At 41.9% G+C, this 23859-nt stretch overlaps 1 protein-coding gene across 1 annotated transcript; it reads right to left on the minus strand.

Annotated features, from left to right (window-relative positions):
• Positions 1–585: 585 nt before the first annotated feature.
• VPS4B (vacuolar protein sorting 4 homolog B) lies at positions 586–20215 on the minus strand. The gene is made up of 11 exons (XM_048939655.1): positions 19993–20215; positions 17374–17485; positions 16136–16286; positions 14881–14948; positions 11662–11781; positions 11268–11424; positions 10340–10488; positions 10093–10174; positions 8442–8661; positions 5489–5626; positions 586–3654 (listed from the first exon to the last, which is right to left on the minus strand). The coding sequence occupies exons 1-11, from the start codon at positions 20182–20184 to the stop codon at positions 3553–3555; spliced, it is 1491 nt and encodes a 496-aa protein (XP_048795612.1). The 5' UTR covers positions 20185–20215; the 3' UTR covers positions 586–3552.
• Between the last annotated feature and the right edge of the window lie 3644 nt (positions 20216–23859).

A 23859-nucleotide genomic window follows, 5' to 3' on the forward strand; every position in this document is an offset into this window, starting at 1 on the left:
GTGTTCCTGCATATTTCAACAATTCAGAGCCATTAAAAAGCTTCCTGTCGTGATAATCTTCAGAAATAATGTGAAAAAATACATAGTGGAGCAGATTTTCATTAGGAAGAAGACTAAATGAACACAAAAAGTAGATCAAACAGTGCCTAAGCAGAGTATTTAAACAGTTTCTTTACTTCAGCTGCCAAAGAGCAAACTATGATCAGGCATACCTTACTGATAGGAGCACAAGCAAAAGCTGATTCAAGGGTATCTGCCCAATGTGTTCTGCTCCACTCCTTGTATCAAAAGCAATCAACTCACCTCTGAAGAATAGTAGTTGAATAATAATAATAATAAAATCAAAACCAAACAAACCTTACCAGTTTCTAAGACAGACAAAACCAACGCTTAAATCAGGGAAGGAGCAGAACTCTGGATTAAGAGGTTAATCATGGGCCATGGGAAAAGATACAACCAGAGAATTTAATGAGTTTTTCTAACTCAATGAATATATGTGTTGAGATACGTAACGAGTGACAGAAAATCCAGTGTTAGTCAATGGGAAGAAACATCTGTGGAGAACAAAGCATGCACAGATACAACTGATTTAAAAACTGTTTTACCCATTGGAAATATTTTTTCATATTACAGTCAGAGGTAGCAATTGCACTAGAAGTTAGGAAAAAAATGTAGGCCAAGTAGTCAAAGACTAGTCACAGCTGACAGCATGAAAGATATACAAGTCGTTTATCCACTGCTTAGAGGTTCTGGTTATGTAAAGCAAATACAACCTTTAATCATCTATAAACCGAGCAGCACTGTTCAGAGTACAGAGGTTGCTCTGAAAGTAACGCCTCCTATTTATTTCCACAGAAACTACAACTGATACAAAGAGCACAGTGACACTGTTTGATAGAGCATATTCTCAGCTACAGAACATTACTTTTCAACTTAGTCATCACAATTAGCTCCGCATTTTCACCAGCAATGAGCGAGAGCCCGCATGCTGTGCTCACAGAAACCTGCACCAGTGGAGGTGCCCCACTGCCACTGCTGCTGAAACGCACCACCCACTGCCTCACTGTGCTCACATCCATTGCTTGGCCTCCATAAATATTCAGCAAGCATCGATGAATGTCAACAGGTGTAATTTTTTCTGTGTGGAGGAATTCCATGACACACCTCTGCTTCATTTACACTCCTATGCCAAATGCCATTCTGTCAGACTGCCCCTCTGCTGCCATCTGTCGCACGGCAAGAGCACATCATGGAATACTGGTAGGAAGTTGAACACTACTGCCATACCACCAACATCTGCCTCTGACACCATGGGCTGATATACTAAAATAGGAGGCATTACCTTTGGAGTAGAACTCGTAGTTTAGATTAACCCTGAAAACTGAAGTAAATGACAGCTCCCCCCTGCCTCCTGCAGCTGTTCAGCTACATCTTCTGGGATAACTTAGCTGGGAATCTGTGATAATATATCAACTTATTCTCATTGTACAAAAACAGCAAACCAAAAAGTTACCCTTGGAGCTGCAGTTCTAACCAGCACTGTTTATTTGGAATATTTCTAAAAACAACTTTGAAACACCAAACAATGTTTCCATTACAGATGTCGCCCCACAACCGAGCAAGCAGCAAGATGCAGGTTTAAAACATACAGTATACTTTTCTACGTTAAAGATAAGGGATTACACAGTTAGGTTTAGGGAAACCCATCAGACAAACAGACCTACAACAACAAAGAAACACGTTTCCTGAGAATTTTAAGATTGCCATAAGGACTGTCATTTAAAAGGTCAATTAACAAGTAATTCAGACAGTAGCTTCAAACCTCCAGGTGAGAACCCTGCCAGCGTGTGGCTCACTTCTCAAGCAGAGGCAACTGAGAACAAACCTGCTGCAACTAAGATTAAGTTTACAAATCACAGTAGCTTGCATCTACACTGGAATTTCCCTGCTTGCCCACAAAAAGGTCTGCAGCCCACTGAATCACATTCACATTTTCCAGTGCGAGACCAAAGTAAAGCTGTGTGAAACTGAATGCCTTTGGAAAGAACATTTCATTGTTAGTAAACAAAAGCTCAGCACCTTGCAGATGAAAGAATCTGTCTGAGTATTTTGCTTAGCTGTCAAACGTAGAAACAAAAATCTAAACAAAAGTGATAAATCCTTGAAAGTAACATGGAAGGAATAATCACAGAACATAACTGATGTTGTACATTTTACTTCATTTAAGCACAGCAAATTTCACCCATCCTATGATTTATCGAGTACACAAAATATGTACACAGAGGAAACCCAAACCCATAAAAAGACAATCATCCATGTGCCTATGTACATATGACATCTGCACGTGAAATGTGCAATTTTCCTTTAATGCAAGTTAAACAAAGCGTATGCACAACAGAGTTGCACAGCCATGACAGAACAGAGCGTTCTGGGTATCCTCATGATGTTTCGCATCTACAGCCAGTGCAAACTTACAAGGCACAAACTCAATGCTGTGACACTGTAGTGTTGTAAGTTCAGGCACATTTCGATTTGTAGTTCTTCAGAATAATAATCAGCAGAAGTGCTACTTCGGTACTAAAGTGCCAGCCTCTTCCCAAAGATTAAGCATGAAGTTGATGTAACCTGTATCAATAATGATCAGCGGGGTTCTGAATTAACCTAACCTATCACTGCAAAGTCTGTGGCTATATCATACTCTGTGCTCCTCACCTCTGACACTATGCTGCTTCCCAAAATGCCTCCCTTACGCTCTTCAATGACTACCCATACTTTGCTAGCCTTGACACACGGAATCTTGCAAGTACTACTCAATGCTTTTTTCTAACTGTAGCCAAACCTCTGATAAAACCAGATTTAAAAACCCAGCCATCAGGAGATCTTTCACATACTTGCATTTAACGAACCTTTGTTCAGTTGCATAGTGGGATGTGTATCAGCTAGTAAGGAGTTTAAAACAAAAGCCTGCTGCTTAAGGCAAAATTTTTAACGCAGCACAGCAGAAAAAGCCGAATACCGGGTTCATCAGTGTTTAAACAAAGCACTGGCTCATACAGTCTTCTCCTCACAGTGTTTTCTTTCTTACTTCAACTGCAAACACACACAGTATGCTCAATTAGCCAACCTTGTTGCATTTTTCTAAATGACAGAAGTAATTAACACATAGGCTGACTGCTGCTGAAAACACCTGACCAATCAGAACTCTTGCACCCTCAAAAAAGGGTTTCTTCTTGAGCCTACCAGAAGTTCAAAACTCGCTTGTGCCCAGGTCTAATGTAATAGCTAAAACTGATCATTTAAAAATTACAAATATTTAATGAGTTGCCACATCACTTTGCTAAAATTGTATTTTCGGTATTATTTTTCAATAGAAGACATTTAATAGACATCTGAAGAAACAATATAAAAAGCATAAGGGTCTTTGCAAACAGATCTTCTATTCCTTCTGCAAAGTAAGAAAGGAGAGTTTATTGGCATTTATTTGGAGTGCCATCGATAAAGATGAGAATACTAAGGAAGTAAAAGTTCTAATGACCCACAGACATCTTTGGCTTAGCCTTCCTGACCAAAGTCTTCTGTAAATTTCTTTAACTTCTCCAGGTCCTGCTCATTCACTGTTGGCTTTGTACTAGCTAGTGAGCTGAGCATATCGGCCTGTGGGAGAGAAAGCAAGAAAACATGCATTCAGAAAACATACCACTGCTAACAATATTGCTGTGAAGTAAGCTTTAAAAAGCCTTTTAAAACAAGTTGACTATAGGAACTCTTATTTAAACAAAACTTCAATTAAGCCTGAACATTTCTGTACACGGGCCACTTTTTAACTTCCTGAAGACAGACAATCAGTGAGTTTTTCAGGAATTAAGCCACAATCTGAGGTTTAGCTTTAAAACAATTCATCCATTCAACAGGTGTTATTCACCACTGCCTACTGCAACAAACTGAGCTTCCCATCTTTCAGATACACATTTCAATACACTTTCAAGGATATCAGTTTAAAGTGGAAAACAATCACGTGTTCCCACATATTCTTCATTGTTCTCCGACACAGAATATTTCATCACTGATCTCCAGCAAAGATTCACTGCTCATGACTGGTAACTTCTGTTTCTTCAGCTCAGCCAGTTTCTTATGTTTACGTTTGACTACTAGAAAATGGAGGAGTTCAGAAAAAAAAATCACAGAGGTGTGAACTAAAAGTCAGCAGTTAAGAAACCTTGTTAAAAAAATTTTATAAGAAAAGTCCTGGCCAAAGGCAAATTAAATGAGGAGATGCTCAACATCTCATATTACCATAAAAGCACAGGTTAAGCTGAAAGTCAACAATGTGATTTTCTAGACTTTCTCATCTCATCACACAACAGATACCCTGCTTAGAAAGAACTGAAGTCCAATCTTTTTAACAAGGACTGAGTTGGGACTCTGAAACAAGCCCCTGTGCAACGTAGTACATCGGAGCCTACATTCCATTAGGAGCACTGAAGGAATTGTATTTAATTCCAGGAAAGACTGATGAAAAATCCACCTAGTTTACGCAGGCAGAAGTTTTAAGGCAGGCCTGCACTTGTTCACATCTTTTTGTGCTTCCTTCTGTGTGCAAATACACATGGATATTTCTCTCCTCAAACAAATGACGGTTACAGGTACAAAGCAGTGCATTCTATTTAGAGGTTTGTGATCCTTATGCAACACCTTCCTTTCATTCATTACAGAATCGTTTGCTCACAGGAGCAGACATCAGCACAAATTTGACATCAAGTGTTTCCTTCAAACTATGCACTTATATTCAGAATCTTTTGCTGCTTGGGGATAAAACACAGAACAAGTGCTCAGCAATTTGTCATTTTTTAAGCAATAAATTTCAATTTGTCTCAAATATGATGTTTCATTCTTTAAACAAAAGCAAATATTTTAACACAAAAAAAATCCAGCTGAAAGCTAGTGAGAGCTGGCTACGTTATCTGTGATGAAGTATAATCCAAACTACCATTACATCCACCAGCATTTTACATTGTATTGGTTACGCTTGCATTTCTTTTGTGGGCAACATTTACCTACAGCACATTATTCCTAATTTACACTGAACATAATTTCCCACTTCTCAGTGTCAATAGTAATGCTACAGAGCAATAGAAAGAAACATATAATGGGGCAGGAATTCTGAAGGTTTTAAATGAATAAAAGAAAAATTAAAGAAGGGAGGAAGGGTCAGGTGCTGTCTATACTGCATGCCACTAGAAAATAATGAATGCTTATCAGGAATGTAGAGCTGGCTAGCTGATAAATGTATTGTATTGTCATGCTGTGTGTTGGGATTGAAATATCATCTGGTATGTCCAAGCATGTCTGAAAACAAAGGGCTGAGCCAACTGCCTTGCATGCTGGCTCCAAAATATCTTCAGTATTTTCAGGATCCTGCAAAGCAAGAAATGCCACACACACACACACACACACACACACACACACACACACACAAAAAGCAACCTACCATGGAAACTTTAGGCTCCAGTAATTTATCCCCTGGAACATCCATCCATGTCATTTCTTCAGCTTCGGGATCACCTGGAGAGCAAGGGGTGAACAAATCTACCATGGTATTTGGATTCGACACTGATGGTCCTTTTACCTAATAAATAAATACATAAATAAATAAACAAACTGAAGCTGAACATCTTTAGAGCAAAAGCATTCCCTGCATTGCCTGTAGATGCCTCACCCATACGGAAGTCTTATCCAGTGAAGTGGAATTGTGTAAAGGTGCTGGCATCATTCACTCGAGAACACACAGCAGTAGTCAGATACTTGACCTCATATCACATCAGAACCAATAAGCCTTTAAGGTAGGAATGTCACTAGAAAGCTAACGTGTCAGGACTACCCTTTGGAGAAGACCACTCTCTTCTTAGTCCCAGCTCACTTTGGGAGCCCATTCACCACTGGTGAGCATTTCTAAAAAATTCTCAGCAGTTATTGCTGAGTGTCCCTCAAGTTAGGCAGCCATGGATGCCCTTTTAAGCTTTTACTTACTGTACTGCAAAGTTGCGGGCACCTTTTTGGACACAATCTCAAACAGCACTTGATAGAAAATGGGGCCATCTAGTGGGAGAACAGAAACCATCCTTTTTTTCCAGATAGATGGACAGAAACTCAATAGCTGCACCAGCTGCCTCTTATCCTCTCACAGTGCATATCTAGGAGCTGTAGTTCTACCATCCTTTGTCAGACAGTGAAGTATCACACATCTCCATGAACACAGAACATACACAAAGATCAAAAATAACTGTTTTTAACAGCAGAGAATTGGATTTGCTGTTCCAGTCTGCTTTTAAAGCACAGCGAGGAAAAGCACGGATTATAACATTAAAAACTCACTTGGACAACCCAATATCAATGAGCTGCAACAAGCAATGGTTTACAAGGAGTTACAAAAACGGAGCAAAGTGCTAGAAAAGGAAGCAGATTTGACTTTTTTTACAGGGGCAGACAACGATTAGGACAAGGAATAGTTTTAAACTAAAAGAGAACATATTTAGGTGAGATGTTAGGAGGAAACTTCTTACTCAGAGGGCAGCGAGGCAGTGGCACAGCCGTCCAGAGAAGCTGTGGTGCCCCAATCCTGCAGGTGCTCAAGGCCAGGTTGGATGGGGCCTTGTGCAGCTGAGCTGGTGCTGGCAGCCCTGCCCATGGCATGGGGTTGGAGCTGGTTGGGCCTTGAGGTCCCTTCCAACCCAAACCATCCCATGATTCTATTTAACTGGGAAAAATTGCTATTATGGAAATAGTTAATAAAGCAAAGATTTTCCTTGTAAAAATAAAAGTCTGCATCCAATTAAAGTACAAACAAAACACGTGGAATAGACTTGCATCAGAACACTCAAAGCACTGTAGTTTTTGTTTTGTTTTTCTTGTTTGGCAAAAGAGGTAAGAATTGCCTTTGGCTGCTCTGCAAACTGTGGTAACTGAGATTATTTCATTGTTCTGTGGTAGTCTGAGACACGCCTCAGATGTCTGCAAATGTCCATGAAAGGCTGAACTGTGACAACCCATTGGCCAGAAATGTCATCATCGTTTAAAGACAACAATGGATAAATACTTCAGGCATCACTGCTTAAGGGAAGGAATAATCCAGAAATTCCCTGATATATCAAAACAGCTGCTTATTCTTTAAGCAAATGCAGTTTACAACAGCATCACAGCTTCAAAATACTGTTTCAAAATATTCTTTGATTTTAAACTGGAAAAAGTTCCTCAAAAAACCTATCAAATATTTCTCCCCACCACCAAAATTACAGACTGCTGGCATATTTTAACAAGTTGATAATGTTTCCTCACTACAAGCACTGGAATTTCAATAGATCTCTTATATTCTGAACCATATTGTATTTAAGCATTCTTTTCCCTTGGTGTCTTATGTGTTCCTTATAACTATGTGGAGAAAAGTGCCCACCTTCAGTTCACACTAACTCTAGCTGTTCAGTTTAGGGCCCTGGATGAGTTACTGGTAAAACAAACAAACAAACAAACACAAAAAACAGCCATCATAAGTGATGAGCAAGAAATGCTGCCAATACAAATTGCATGTATGACACAAAGAGCAACAAAATTAAAGCTTTGGAAGCTTCCCTTTACAGAGTCAAAAGTCTCTACAGATAACAAGAATCCACTCTCACCTGAAATACATGAATTTCTATAAAAAACAAAGTCTGCAGTAAAAATGTAAGCGGAGATTATTTTAGTTTGGATCTCTAAAAACCAAAACAACAGCAAGAAAAGACTAGACAAGAAAAATAGTATCATGCTATTTATACAATGTAGGTGTAACTGCTAGATAAGCAAAAAAAAGTCTTTTTTTTTTTATAGTTTCAACACCCTTTTTAGACAGCAACTAAGTGTAAAGCAGTTTTCACTTCACAGCAGCATCCATAAGATGCTCCTTGCTGCCCCAGCAATGACAGACCTTGCTCAGCCATCTTGCATCTTTACTACTGTCACAAGTAACATTAGGGGACTTGATGCTTTTACTGGAATCTTACAAGAATCTGAATTTTACAGTGTGAAGGACATCCCAAGCAAGCAGCTGTGCACTTGTAATTCATCTGTTCCCATGTAGATAAGGAATACATTTACACACACACGAAAAACAATTGCATAACTTAATATAGAAGAAGAGCACAACTCTAACACTCTGATTTAAGTTGAACTTCAAACCGAATGCTTTTAACAGAGGTGAAGATTCATTAGAGCTTGGATTACACAGCACGAATACCCAGAAACTTATGGCAGGACTTAGAAGTACTCCTTTGGTAGGTAAGAACAGCGTACACACATCTGTAAGCACATGGTATTACCCCAAACCAAACTTGGCTTACTTACAAGAAGTTTTCAGATCAAGTTAATTCTCAGAGGCGAAGCAATATGAAAAACATTTGATCTTTACTTACTTTTTTAAAGTGAGTAGCTGACTGCACTTTTCTAACAGGCTGCATCAGCGCGTCGCGTACAATGATGCTTATATCTGCACCAGAATAGCCATCGGTTCTCTTCCCAAGCTCCCGATAATCTGCTTCTGTTAGGACATTTGGAGTTGACCCGAGGTGCAGTTTGAACATCGCAGCCCTGGCGTGGTCTTCAGGTAAAGGAATATAAATGCGCTTCTCGAACCTGGTTTCAGAAAGATCAAAGCAGAACGCTCCACAGACACTGGCTCACGCAGGTGCACAATGGAAAGAAGTTTATGCAAATCAGCACATACTTCGGTCCTAAATGAAACTGCTTCTTTCTAAGGTTGTATTATAAATGTTTTAAAAATACATCTCTGATATTCTGCAGCCTGTTCTCATTAGTACCACTATAGCTATCATAAGCTACAATTGAACAACTACTTCCTTTTTATGACAAAAAGTCTCTTCAGACTGTAGGTTCACTCCAGCAAAGTTTGTGCTTTAAAAGAAAATAACTGAAGGAGTCTTTTAATGTTTAAGTATATCTGAACAGTTTTCACACTCAAAGAGCTGCCTGATAACATGTTCACACAACCAGTTTCTACAGAGAATGCTGTAGTTGGAAACAGATTTGAAGTCTTAATAAAGCTGTTGATAGGAATGGTTAATAACTGCAGTGCTTCCTTTGAAGCACCTGTTCTCAAAGAGAGGACGGATTCCCACCAGGGAAGTAAGACCGACTCCGAGTTCTGTAGAACACCATTAACTTCCTATATGTAACAAAGTGAGCCAAAACCATGACAACTTAATTCTGTTATTGCCATGCTCAACCAGCTCCTTTAAGTTTTATGGACAACAATGAGAGATACTCATTCACACTGCAAAGAATGAGTACCACGTTCACTTCTTATTCTTTCTATGAAACTGCATTCGCACAGGATGGAAGCGACCTCTGGAGGCCACATGGTTTAAACTCACCAGTCAAAGCATGGTCAAGTTGAATTAAGTATATAGGTAAAATGACATTGCCACGAAAAAGCAATGTTTCTTTAGCCTACAAAAATTACCATTCTAAAGGTTGTATTTTCATCACAACGTAATCACATCTGGCACATGACTGCATTTGCCCTTTGCTGCTCTGCAGCTGGAAGATCCAGCTCATCAGATAAGGATACAAACATCATCCCATTACAGAAATGCAGCTGAAACACACACTGAAAGATCACACATTGTGTGACCAGTACAGCAAAAATGATGCTTCTGTGTTACATAAAATTCTGTGAAATTACTCAAGCTATTCAACAGTTTGCTACAGTTGAAAATGGTGGCTCTGCCCTCTCTTACCCTTCTGACCTGCTTATGTTGTACCTGGCCCCCCATACTCACCAGGAAACCAGTCAGCAAAGAAGCAGGAATTCTTTGCTCAGTCAAATGGAATTAGCTGACTAAGAAATCACATTAATTACAGGACAAACATAAGAGTGAACAATCCACTTCTTAAATGAAGGGGAGATCTTACTCAGTCCACCTCATGAGCCATGTCTGCAAGGATCAAGTAAATCACTTGCTCCAACAGCCTCACAATGAACCCTCACAACAGTTGTAAATTTCTGACCATAAGCACAAATACATCAATCATAGGCCAACATACCTTCTCCTGATAGCAGAATCCAAAACCCAGGGTATGTTTGTTGCTCCCAAGACCAATATTCCCTCATTATCAACACCAACCCCTATACCAAGAAATAATTTCACCATTTAGAAAATAAACAGAGACTGCCTGATATTTTAGAACATTTACAAAATGTAATGGAGTAAAGCTGCAGATTTTTTCACATGTAAGCTATGTATTTCATGCATAGCTGAACTCCTTTGATTCTGAAAACTATTCAACTTACCTTGCATCTGGACTAAAAATTCTGTTTTAATCCGTCTAGCAGCCTCGCTTTCATTTTCACTTCTTGACCCACACAGTGAATCTATCTCATCAATGAAGATAATAGAGGGCTTGTTTTCTCTGGCAAGCTGGAACAGGTTTTTCACTAATCTTAAAAAAGGAAACAGCTGCAGTTATCTTAGTGTGCAAACCAGCAAGAACACGTAACTTTGGATTATGATGCAGTGATTTTGTTAAGAAAAAACTAAAACTAAAAAATAAAATGAATCCCACATAAGACATTAACAAAGCTACTCAAAGATACAACACCCTTTCAGCTCCAATAACTGCATTACGCTGAGATGCTGAGTGAGATACCACAGAATAAAGTAACTTTAGGCTTCCTGGTCTTATTAACATGTTGCATTGTAACAAACATGCAGAATGAATGAGTGAGTGGTCACCATTTCCAACCCACATATGCCTATATTTTATGTCTTCGAGATTTTGTCTGAAAACAGAAAGTAGAAAAAAAAAAAAGCCCTTCACACAGAGAAGGAAACATCATGTGTTATACACAGGGCTACTGCAACAGAGCCAGAAAGGGACAAGAATCAAAGTATCCCAACACTTCAGACCACTTCATTGTACAATCACAGCTGGGTTCAGAAGGGCATTGATCACCATCGTGCTCCTGATACTTTTGTCTGAACTAGTTTTAAAAACAGTCTTGAGTACTGAAGAGCAGTCCAGCTGCTGCAGCACAATGTACAGTGCATTATGGTACCTTCATCTGACACTGCTCTGAAGCACAGAAAAATCTAAGGTTTACATTAACAAGGCACATAACTTTCCTTCAAATTTACTTTCTTTAGAGTATCCTATCTAGCTCTGAAAATTTAATTTCCTCTTGATGATATTTTCCTGGAATACTGGAAACTCCAACTTACTTTTCACTCTCTCCTAACCACTTTGAGACCAGGTCAGAAGAGGATACTGAAAAGAAAGTGGAATTGTTTGCTTCTGTTGCAACAGCTTTTGCTAGATAAGACTTCCCTGTTCCCGGTGGTCCAAATAGAAGAATTCCTCTCCAGGGTGTTCTCTTTCCTGCAAGAAAGGAATCAGCAATCATCAAAACACTGTACCAAGAACAAGTCTATCTTCCTCATGAAGCCTCCCTACTTTACTGTTTCCTGTGTGTACCTGAGAAACATCTATCAGACAGATGATTAACAGCTCAGCTTGAGCCGCTGATGTATCAGCATAACGCTCTTCTCAGACCCTGCTCACACTACTCTCTTCAACATGGTATTTAGAATAGGAAATAAATGCTGTAATACTGACCTGTGAACAAGTGTGGAAATTTAATGGGCAAGATCACTGCTTCTTTAAGTGCTTCTTTGGCACCTTCAAGGCCAGCAACATCACTCCATTTTACATTTGGTCGCTCCATAACAATGGCACCTATAAGAAAAGATTGTATAAATCAGTGAGGCATGTTCTTCCACTGCTTGATACCATACATCTGAAAAAAGAAACCTACACATATGTTTGCATAAAATAAAAACAAGCCATTTCCACACAGATTTAAACATCAAACAACTCTAGGCAAACAGACAGCATTTCTACAGAGATTTGGCACTTTTTTTCTTTTACTCCAATAAACCATCAATAAGCAGAGAGTTGTTAGAAGTTTTGCAATGTGCAAAGCTACTCTGTAACTGATCAGCAAACATACCAACAGCAGTTACAGAAGAGCACACCTCCTAAAAGGAGATCAACAAGATGTACACCATGACGAAGCACGCTCCCTAGAGTACATAGCACAGGAAAGCACAAAAGAAACCTGCTGCGATCACTCAGAATTAAAAGGAAGCCTGGAGTAGAGACCAACATCAATTTGTTTTGCATCAAAACCAGAAGAGGCAAAGAAGGATCTAAGTTGCAGAAAATGTGAACAGTTCACAGAAGATGGATTATTGCAGAGAGAGTAAATACATGCAATTTTTATTTCCCCAAATGTATCACCATTACAAAAAAAACAAACCAAAAACACAGAATGATGGAGGCTCTGGCTGGGGCCCCAACACACACAGCAATGGCTGGTGAGGTCACCAACCAAGGGGTGGCGGTGTCAGCCCTTCCTGTATAGATCTGGGCTCTGGCAGAGGCCAGCGTGCACTCGTGCCTGGACTCCAGTTGAGCATAGCTGCGAGACTTGGAGCACTGAGCGAGTTGGTTGCGTTGAGCTGTGGGGCTGCTGGCACCAGTTCTTGGTGCCCGTCCCACAGTATCAGCAGCGTTTCCCTCAGCCCTGCCTGCCTCGGGCAGCTGGGGCCGCACAGGGTGCGCTTGTAGCGGCAGAGGTGAGTGGTGCAGGACATCACGGCCCCTGCAGCAGCTGGTGGGGAACAGGGACCGGGAGGGTTTGCTGCTGAGGGACCGGGGCAGCGAGTGACCGCGGGCTCTCTCTCTCTTTTGCAGTTCGTAACACCTTCTGCTTGCTGCAGCACCAGCGAGGGGAGCAGCTTCCCGACCTCAGCTCTCCCCAGCCCACCGCACAGCCCGGGGCCATGGACGTGGCATCCGACTGGGTCTGCCCCATCTGTGGGCAAATTCGGGAGGATGTCACCTACGTGACCCCCTGCCAACACCAGCTGTGCTACGGCTGTGCCATCTGGTGGGCCTACAAGAAGCCGAGTTGTGCCGTATGCGGGCACGAAATTACAACTATCCGATACTCGGTGAGGTCGGATGATGACTTCCTCGAGTGTGCTGTCCCGCAGCCCGCAGCGCACTCAGACCAAGATCAAGGCCTGCAGGAGGAGCAGGGGCCTGCAGAGCCAGTGCTCATCCCACCTGAGCACAACTTTCCAGCCGAGGTCTGGGCTGCATTTTTCAGAGAACATCAGGGAGACCTCGAACCCCTGCTGCAGGAGATCCAGCAGCAGTCCAGCAATGACTGGTGGGAAGTGGAACTGGGGATGTGGTCCACCATGAACTTCTTCTGTGAGCATGGACTGGACGAGGAGGCCTTGCTGCAGGCGCTGCAGCCAATCACCGACGGCGATGTGGTGCCCTTCGTGAGAAGGCTCATCAGCACCGCAGCAGCCCTGTACGGCCCCACGATCCGCCACGAGCTGGACCACCGGGACAGCCACGCTGCTGGAGGACGGCCCTGCAGCCAGCGCCATCACCAGCACCTCCCATCAGCTGGAAGACTAAGCAACAGAGTGCAAAAAGGCAAAAGGCCTTTAAAGTTCTGAGAATGAATGACAATAAAATGACAACTATGTTCCAGTTTCAATTTTAGTTGCCACTACTCCCACAGTGAGTCAAGTTGCTGTTATAATCAAAATGTTGATAAATAACCATAGGTGTGGAAGGTTCCTTAAGACCAAGTCAGGTAAGAGTAAGAAGGCAGTAAAACTGAATACAGGGCATATCTATAGCTGTCACAGGAAGTAAAATCGAATGAAGGCTGCCCAGAGCTTACACTGAATTGGAGACTCCTATGTTAAGTTTGAAAACACCAAAGATCTCACATCTCAGACGTTGAAAGCAAGAGAATGAATAAGCAAGAACCTTATAGTTTATAGGAAACTCTTTGAGAAGCTCTGGGTGCAAGACACTGTTGATTAACTGAAGGTCAGATTAATTTTGGAAAAAACAAAATGGTTATAGTGAAGCACAGGCTAAGAGTCCAATGCTTAATGATTTTACGATATAGGAAATTGTCCCATAGGACCAAACACAGAATTGAGTAAATGTGTAGAGAAGCAGAAGTATAGCACAGTTTACAAATGTGTACAGCAGCTCCTGTAATGACAGAAACTGAGAGATCAGACAAATGCATCTGATCTCTGTTATACTGCAAATAAGAAGGAGAATGAAGTTTCTTCATATCAATACGCATCACCTGGCAGGGAAGCTTTCACCAATTCCTTACCATTAAGGAGTAATGAATACCAAGCTAAGCCACTTCTTTACTGGGTAAAAAACTACTGCTAGCTGCTATATATTGCATCACTGAATGTGTACAGCACATTATTTCAGAAACAACTATGTTACTCAACTGAGTAACACACCTCATCACAGCAACATGAGGAAACTCTGCCTGTTGCTGTAAACAAACAAGAATCCATCTTCCCACCTTAGCAACTTGAGTTCGAGCCTTTCTGTGAAAATGGTCCTGTTTATTCCGCATACTTGGATGGCATCTGTCACTCTGGCCCCTGGGCAATAATATGGCAATGCACCTAAGAGTAAAACTGGCACAGTCTAACGAAATAGCTATCTGGGATCCTGCCACTATTCCCTTTGGAAAATGTTTTCTTGATAAATAATACAATTTCAACATATTCAACACTGAATTTCATGGCATGGAAAACCATACTGTCATTAAGACTGTACTTCTGGATGTAAAGATTATATACTAGTTGAACCACTTAAAGTTAACAAGTTAACTGGCAAAAAAACCCAAACCAACAACAAAACCAAACAACTAGAAATTCACCTGACCAAAGTCACCTCCATTTAAATAAACAGAGGCTTCGAAGTTACCTTGAAGTTGATTCTGTAGTTTCTTTTTCTCAGGATCCTCTGACTCTCCTTCCCCATCACTGTCATTCCTGATATGGAAACAAGAAATAAAACGTTGAAATACACAGAGAGACGCTGTCCTAGGTTACGAATCAGAAAGCAAGTAGAAAAGACATCGCTCTAAGGAATGAAAAACCTTACCATTTTAGATTCTTTCAGCTCTCTACAAGTTTACATCACTGTAGTCTTGTTTTTCTACACTAATTCCCCTCTCCCCAACCATTTCAACTTCCTTGCAGACCTGAGCCCTTCCTCTCAACTCACTTCTACACATGTTGACTAAGCCTCTAGGAAACAAAAGCAAGATGGAAGCAGCAAAATGGTTTCACTGTGGATGCTGGCACTTACTCCTTGTCCAGAATTGCAACTGGACTTGGCCAATTGCATTTAGTACTATGAAATTCTCTGGTCTTGTCAAAGTAAAGGAAGTTAAAAGTAGAAAAAAGTATATGAGGTAAGGAAGAAATAGAATGGAGACACGTAGCCTCATGCTTCCTTCTACTACAAACCAGCAGAACAGCTCAAAAAACAGTTCATGAAATGAGCAGCCAATGAAAGACACTGCAAATCGGGTGAAGTTTCAAGAGACAACTGAGCAGTTCCAGCTGTTCAGGAGTACCAAAAAGGGCAGTCTCACTCAGAGACACCACTGTGAAACACTTCTTTTACCTTAGCAAATACAAAAGAGGATCTGCTTGCTCAGGTGGGCTGAATCAGCTCTCAGATGTGCAAAATGAAAAACAGATCTAATAAAAGGAAGGCAGTGGATAGGCAGGAGCAATTCAGACCACCAGAACATCAGCCTATGACAGAACCTTGTTACCTCTTACCAAATGTGAGCCAAATAAAACTTCGACCACAGTAAGCATCACCAAATCTGAATTTATTTTCTGGTTATTAAGTATTCACACGCAGAAGAATTGTGTCACTAGGCTCAGTGCCATTGAACCCAAAAAGCAAGTATTAGTGTGAAACAGCTTTCATTCTTCAGTGAATTTTCCTATGGGAGCATTCAAAGACGTACCAAACAAGCACAAAAAAGCCTATGATGTTAACTTACATTATTTTTCCTTTTTAAGCCCACTGTACTTCAGCATTAGCAGTTACCTGAAGCAAAGCACTTGAAAAACACTATTTGAAGAGATCTCTGAAAAGCTGAATCTTAGAATAAGCTGAGTTCAGGAAGTATTTTGCTTTACCTTCTCCCAGAACATACCCTTTTCCATCAGAAGGACCAGACTCTTTAACTGGCTTTGGTGCAGTTTTCTCTTTCTTTTTCAGATATTCTTTCAGTTTTTCTGCTCTGTCCAAGTATTCTGCACACTTCACTCTAATGCTCTGTTTTGCTTTATCACCCTGTGCTTCATCTGAAGAGAATTTGAAGAGAAACAATGTTTTGTTAACAGCAAAATACACGTGCGTCATTCAGAAAACATCTTTATGTCTTATCAAGATACTTCTCTCAGGGCTTACCACATATCCAAATGTTTCATTTACTTATTATTTCCTCTATGCCACGGAAAGAAGTGACAGGAAAGAAGTTAATGCCTACAAATCAATGGTAAATAATCACTTACTAATCAAATATACACCTGAACATTGCTTTGCCTTAAAAACTTGACTGAACAGGAGTAAGGATAATGGCACTGGCAGCTTTTTCTGTCTCAAACTGCTATACAGTGTCTTAAACATCTGAAAAAATGAGGAGTGGTTTGACAGCCACAGTTCTGTTAGTCACTACTGCAGTATTTCAAATCAGCAACCAAGCTCAAAAATATGAAGCTCATGTGCTAAGTTCCCAAAAGTACCTCAGTGCAGTTAAAAGCACAGGAAGTCGTACTCTGACAAAATCCAAAAGAAATAAATGGACAGTATAATTTGTGTTTATCAATCCCTAAGTAACTGTAAAGGAAAAAGTGGCTTTTGTCTTATTTTCCAAGTCATAGGAGTTCTGTGAGTGCTCATGCCAGGCTAGCAACCCTAGCCCACTCAAATTAGGCCTGTTACCTACATTAAGGAAATGCATTATTTGCATACAAACATTGGACACGAGGCAAAAGGCACAGAGAAATGTGAAAACAAAGGCATAAAATAATTACGAGGGAACAAAAACTGAAGAAAGACAAGAGAATACAAGTCCACCTGATACACTGTGCTGGCCAAGATTAGTGTGACTGACATAAATTAGTAAAAAACACCAGTAGAAAAAGCATATGAAAGCAAAAGGCACGAGTTAATGAGCAAAAAACAACCTGTGGATGCTACTAAGAGTTCTTACAAGAAGGGAGCAGGAATGCTATATAGTGAGGACAAAAGTTGCATAATATACCACCTCAGCCAAGCTACAGAGAGCAAGTGTCAACTGACAGTCAGAAGTCAAACACTGATGTCGATAGAGGAGACTACTGCAGGCAGTATAAAACTTGGCTTCATTACCCAGTGCATCACACTTACATTTAACGACGTGGATAAAATACTGCACAGCATGCTGGTACAAACGGAAGGCTTCCTCATAGTTTCCTGCTTTATCTTCTTGTGCTGCCTTACTAGCAAGGTCTATCGCTTTCTGTAACACAGGTAAATAATTCAGATGAGTGCTGTGTGAGTGTTTCATGTGATCAAAGAGATTTTAAGCCGCTGCTCTGACCCCCTTTTGGTGGCCAGCTTTTCTGCTCTTTAATGTTTACCCAAAACAGTTGATGTTATTGAAGACTTGTTGTCAGTTTTCTTCATCAAATCCTATTGGCTTCAAAGTCGCTACTGGAAGAAAATGATTACAAAGCAATGAAACCAGCACCCTTTCCCTTCTGACCCAACACCAGGAGTTGGTTTCAAAGACTCATTATTTGGTAAGCTTTTCTTGAAGGCTTTAGGTACTTGATATCCAAGTGAGAAATTCTAACCATCTCTCCAGTGTGCTTATGGAGGGAGCCCAATGGACAGGAAATGTACCTAAATTATCACAGAAGTTAAGGACAATTTAGAGGTGGATTTTTATTTGTTTGCTGAGCTAATTTCAAATACATCTGATCTTAATCTAAGACACCACACTGGCCTGTGGATTTATTGATATTACTGTTATTCCTTTGCTTTTGAGTGCTTATTATTACATTTCATTCCTTGGAACATCCGTACTTCTTCAGGACAATTAAAACTGACAATTCAAATGACCGAGGCACCTATGCTTAGAAAAGCCAGAGTTGACTAACGCTTCCTAGAACTTCTACGGCCCCATATGCATTTTTCTACCTCTGCCAGTTCATTTCCCAAGGCACAGACAGCATGCTCATGACAACCGTGCTAACATCAGGCAGCAAGGTGAAGATGTTCAACCTCATCACAGGGTTTTCACTAGACACTGCTGTGCACGTGCTCTCAACAGCAACCTGACACTGATGCGTCTCAGTCAAAACCAAGCTGATAAACTGAAGCCACCAGAGAAGGAGGAGCAAAACTTCTCCTTCTATTGTTTTGTCTTGCCTTTTTGGAAGTAAAGATCATCTCATTGGATCCATCTGAAATTAAGAATAATTTATTTCAAAACAATCACCTGACAAGTAAGACTATGGATCCTTTGTGACAAGTGTTGAAAACAGAACAAACATCTGTTTCTTTGAAACAGAACTTAGTCTTTCCTCACTGCTGACCTCGTGCTGCCCTCTACAAGCCATTCAAATTCAGCACAACAAAAATAAATTCCAAACAATAATTTCTGTTACTTTAGTGATTTAATTACCACAAGAACAGTCCAATGATTCCTGGATGCAGTACAACAAAAGCAGAGCTATGATACAAGCGACACTATATACAAACAACAAATAAGAGTTGGACTTGCTGATTCTTGTGTAACACTTCTAACCCAGGATATTTTATGCTGCTATGGTTCTGTGTTCTAAATGGTAAAGACTGCCTCTGCTCAACACTAGGTAAGTCTCCTAACAGGGCATCTTAGAGTCTTGCTCCTCTGAAATACAAAAACAAAGGCCTACATCACGTACTGGCTGTTTGTGGTGTTTCTTTTTTTAAACAAAAACCTAGAAGACCATCACTTGGGTATTAGACTCTCAGCTCTAGTACTTGATTACATTAGGAAGGCTCTTAGTCTGCTACTGTGAAGAAAAACACGAGTATCAAACAGGAAATAATTTATATGAAAGTTGTATGAAATAAGGCATAGCTGTAACCATAAATGAGGCACAGCCTATACCTACGGGGCTATAGTTTGATAGGTGGATGAACACCACCCTCAGAATGAACATTAGCTTTGCTCTCCTGCTTACTCTGAGCCCTGCAATTTCACAGAAGAGCTCAGGTTGGAAGGGACCATAAAGTCCACCCAGTTCCAATCCCTCTCTCATGGGCAGAGCTGCCCCCTACCAGCTCAGGCTGCCCAGGGCCCCATTCAACCCGGCCTCGAGTACCTCCAGGGATGGGGCACCACAGCTTCTCTGGACAGCTTGTGCCAGAGCCTAGCAACCCTCTGAGTAAGGAGTTATTCCTAACATCTAACTTAAATTTGCCCACTTTTGGTTTAAAACCCTTTGCCTTATCTCTATCAGACCATGCAAGAAGTCAGTTCCCCTCCTGTTTATAAGCTCCCATCAACTACTGGAAGGCCACAGTGAGATCTCTCCCAGCTTGGTCAGTATAAGCACTACACAGCCTTAAACACAGTTCAAACAGATTTAAAACTACTTTTTGCACGGATCATTCCTGGATTTATTTTGAACCGACAACACAAGCAGTTACACTCCCACAACCGAAGGCTAAAAAAAAAAAAAAAAAAAGAATAGAGAGCAGACAAGCATTTCTGAGAGCAGTGCTCTCAGCAGAACCCCCGTCCAAAGTATGTCTCCAACTCACAGCAGGCCGCAGTCTTGCCCCAGAGGCCACCGGACTTTCTGGCCCCAGCCGTACAGGGGACTACCCGGGGTCCTCCGGCGTTTCCGAGCCCCCCTCTCGGGCCTCCTTGACGCCCCGCCACCGTCGGCGTCGGCGCTTCTGCCCCCAGGCCCAGCCCGGCGCCCCACCCCGCCGAGCCCGCCCTCTCGGGTTCAACAGGACCCGCTGTACCTGCAGGTTGCCCGACATGGCGGGGCGCCGGGAAGGGGAAGGACACGAGACGAGACTGACCGCGGCTGGCCGGAACTGCCCCTCCCGCCACCGCCGCCCACCGAACTGAAACGCCGGCCTCCGCCAGCCGCTTCCGCACCTCAGCGCCGGCCGGACAGCTTCCGCTTCCGGGCAGCGCCCCGCGCGCGTCATCTGACGTCAGCACGCCGCGCCCCGCCCCGCCCTATCCGAGGGGTGTGCGCATGTGGGCGGGGCGCCGGAAGCGGAAGTTGGTGGGCTGGCGGGCTGCAGTGGGCCTGAGGGAATGGAGGTGGTGTCCGGCCCAGCAGTGACGTAGGGGACAGGGCTGAGCTGCGTTGAGGTCTGATGTTTTCCTGCTGTGGAGAGCCTGCTGTAGCGGAGGGCTGGGTTGAATGCTCTCCAGATGTCCCTTCCAGTCCCTGCGACTGCGTGATCATTTCTATAACATGTTAAATGGTCGTTTACAGGGTTTTGAATAAATCTCAGTTTTTTCCTCGTGCCTCACTTTTGGGACACAAAGACATTTTTTTCTTACATCTCTGCTGTCTCACACCATTTGCTTGCTTTCAGCAGCACTGTCTTTTGCATAATCCAAGCACTGGATGCTTTTATTCACAGAACCAGCTGTTAATAACTCCTGACAGTCATAAGCAATCAGGTGTTAGTCACCTGCGGCTCACTAATAAATCTCAGCTCACAGGTAGTGTCTGCAGAGCAAAAGCAATGGTGTGACTCAGAAAGCACAGCACATTACAAAAGAGTTTTGTAAACTTGCTATATGGATTTCAGACTTACGAACTTCTGCTAAGTCAGTGCAACGGTTGTGTTAAATTAGTGTCATTATCCTTCCCATGTCATACTGTTAGGAAAACTCTGCCTTAGATTCACAATTCTCATTTTTCCACCTGCCTCCAACTAAGCCCAGTACAGTCTGCTCTGGGGTGAGGGTAAAAGGTACAAGCACAGTCAGCCCTATATCTAGGAAGGTTGATGTAATTTCTTCCTGAAGTCCTCTGGTCAGCAGTTTGTTTTGCTTAATGTCTTCATATGCGCACACAATAAAGGATGCACAGGCTGATGTTCAGGCATGATCAGTAACAGCTGTTCTTCTATTGCAAATGTGAAAGGGCACAATGTAGCAAAACTACTGGATGTAATCAGGCTCTGGGAAATGAGATGGCAAAGGAAATGTTGGAGCTAAGAGCAACGTTCAGGAATCAGAATGATATGGGTTGGAAGGGATCTTAAAGATCATCTTGTTCCAACCCCGCATTGGAAGTAGGATTACATTTCTGGCTGTGCCATCTGTATCTGTGGTTTTCAAATCTGTAATGCTACACCTAGCTTTTAGACCTAGGTCTAAAACAGTACACGAGTCACACGCATGTAAGTAATGTCTCTCCACTCACACTTTGCAGGCTTCCGAAACTCCACGTATAAATGTGTTTCTCTGACTGTGAATGAGATTTTAAAAAACAAATCAGAAAAGGCACATGTATATTTACAGATAACAGGCTAAATCTTGTACTTCTTAATTAAACCTTACTCATACAATATTCCTATCGTGTGACTTTGCAGCTAGTTTTGCCTAAGGAAATACAGGCTGAACGCTGAGTAATAACATCACAACAGACTCCTGAGAAGCTAATGAAGTATCACAGCAAGAGTATAGTTTCAACTTGAAAGATGTGTATGGTCACATTTTTGAATGCTTCCAATTGCTATGTTACAAAAATCCATATCACCATTGTTGTGTTCAGCTGAGTGTAATGACAATAAAATATATTAATGATGTTAAATGAAGATATCATAGAATCATAGAATGTCCCAAGTTGGAAGAGACCCACAAGGATCACCAAGTCCATCTCCTGGCTCCACACAGCACTACACAAAATTCAAACCCAATGTCTGAGAGCACTGTCCAGATGCTCCTTGAACTCTTGGATGTTGGGGCTGCCCTGTGCAGCCCGTTCCATGCCCACCGCCCTCTGGTGCAGAACCTTTCCTAACCCCCAGCTGCCCTCTCCTGACACAGCTCCATGCTGTTCCCTCGGGCCCTGTTGCTCTGGGCTGAACAAACCCAGGGACTCAGCTGCTCCTCGCACACCTTGCCCTCCAGACCCTTCCCCATCTTTGTCATCCTCTTTTGGACAGTCTCTAATAGTTCTATACCCTTATATTGTGGCACCCAAACCTATAGAATAGAGGGGACAACCCTTTCCCACACTCGATGGCAGTGCTGGGCCTGATGTACCCCCAGGTACAATTGCCAGGGCACAATGCTGAGTCACATTCAACTGTCTGTCAGCAAGTACCTGTTGGCCTCAGTGAGGCCCATCTGCTACCTGTCTGGGTCTCTGTTAAATCACGTCACTGTGACACTAGGTGGCACAGGCACACATGATCTCCATGTTCATTAAGGCTGAGTAAATTGTAGAGAACGCTTCCTGTTATCAATTTTTTGGCATGGAAAGAGAGGAACCAAACCACAAGTTGGTTGAATGCCTTGTGCCAAGAATAGGTGAATGCATCAATAAAATAAGTCAGGTCTGCAGCACAGTCAGGCCTCCTGTCAGCAGTACTGCTCCACTGTGGTAGCTGAAAGTGGCCACAAATGACTAACGTTAGTGTGAGACTTCATTATTAGATGACATGAGAGCCATGCAGTGAAAGAGAATCTTTGTGGCAGAGTATCTAACAGTGCAGGTAGATGAGGCAGGAAAGATAAGTGTAAGGAAAGATAAGGAGAAAGGCAGGCAAGTAAAACCACTGTTTTTCTCTAGTTTTCTACCTAGTGAAATGATGAAGAAAGATCAATTAGACATAGGTTAACAAAAGCTTTCATTAAGAAAGCTAGGAATTAAAATGCATGTTGTCCAAATCCCTTTACACTACCTTGATCTTTTCAGCATATATGCAATGAGATCACTCACCACAGACAGCACCTCCAGTGGGCACGAAATCTGAAAATCGTTTATTTGCTGTTTATGCTGCTTATCATTTCCAGATGAAATTCTACACAAGATAATTAGAGTGATGTCCTTGAAGATCCACTCTTTTGTCTAATTAAGCTTCCAGATGTATTGCTTATCTATGATAAATATCCTTCCTAACTACAAGGCTTCTATAGTAAGAGTAACGTTCTCTACAGTAATCAGCGATCAATCAGTAGAATGTAGGTGGAGGCTGGGTGTTCTTAGACAACCTGTGCCCATACATGGACAAAGTGAGGAGGGGGACACCTCCCTAAATGACCACCAGAGAACACTGAAGACCCACAAGCAAGCACAGAAGATTCAGGTATGTTGGTGTAACCTTGTAAATGCAGTAATCTTGTGAATATGCAATGGATAGGCGTGCCTTATATCTTAGATAGGTGAGTATTGAGAACATTTGGTTTATGGATGTAGATAGTGCTATTATCCACCTTTCACTCTGAGCACACATAAAGCAATATCTCTTCTCTAACGCCTTGTCTTCTCATTGCATTTCAGGAGACTTTGACAACAGGCGTGCAGCTTGTGAGCACTGAGTGCACACAGTCAGTTTGGCCACAGTGCCTTCAAGCCTCCTCTGCGCTGGGGTGTGGAGTGACAAAAAGTGCAAACACTGCTTTTGCAAAAGACCCAGACCATGGGCTGTACTAGGGAACATGTCTGCCTGGAGCACAGTGCCCTGGGGAGTGTTGCTGATACAGTAGTCCTGGATAAGTGGCTTCCTTTTGTAACCACTTTTAATTGCACTTGGAGCATACCAGCATGGCGGAGCAGAGCTGGGTCCCAAGAGCCTTTGTTTCAAATTCATTCAGAACTCCAGATTTTAGGCAGGGTAGCTGTAAAGCCAGGA

Source organism: Lagopus muta, chromosome 3 (genome assembly GCF_023343835.1).
Source record: "Lagopus muta isolate bLagMut1 chromosome 3, bLagMut1 primary, whole genome shotgun sequence".
Classification (NCBI taxonomy): Eukaryota; Metazoa; Chordata; class Aves; order Galliformes; family Phasianidae; genus Lagopus; species Lagopus muta.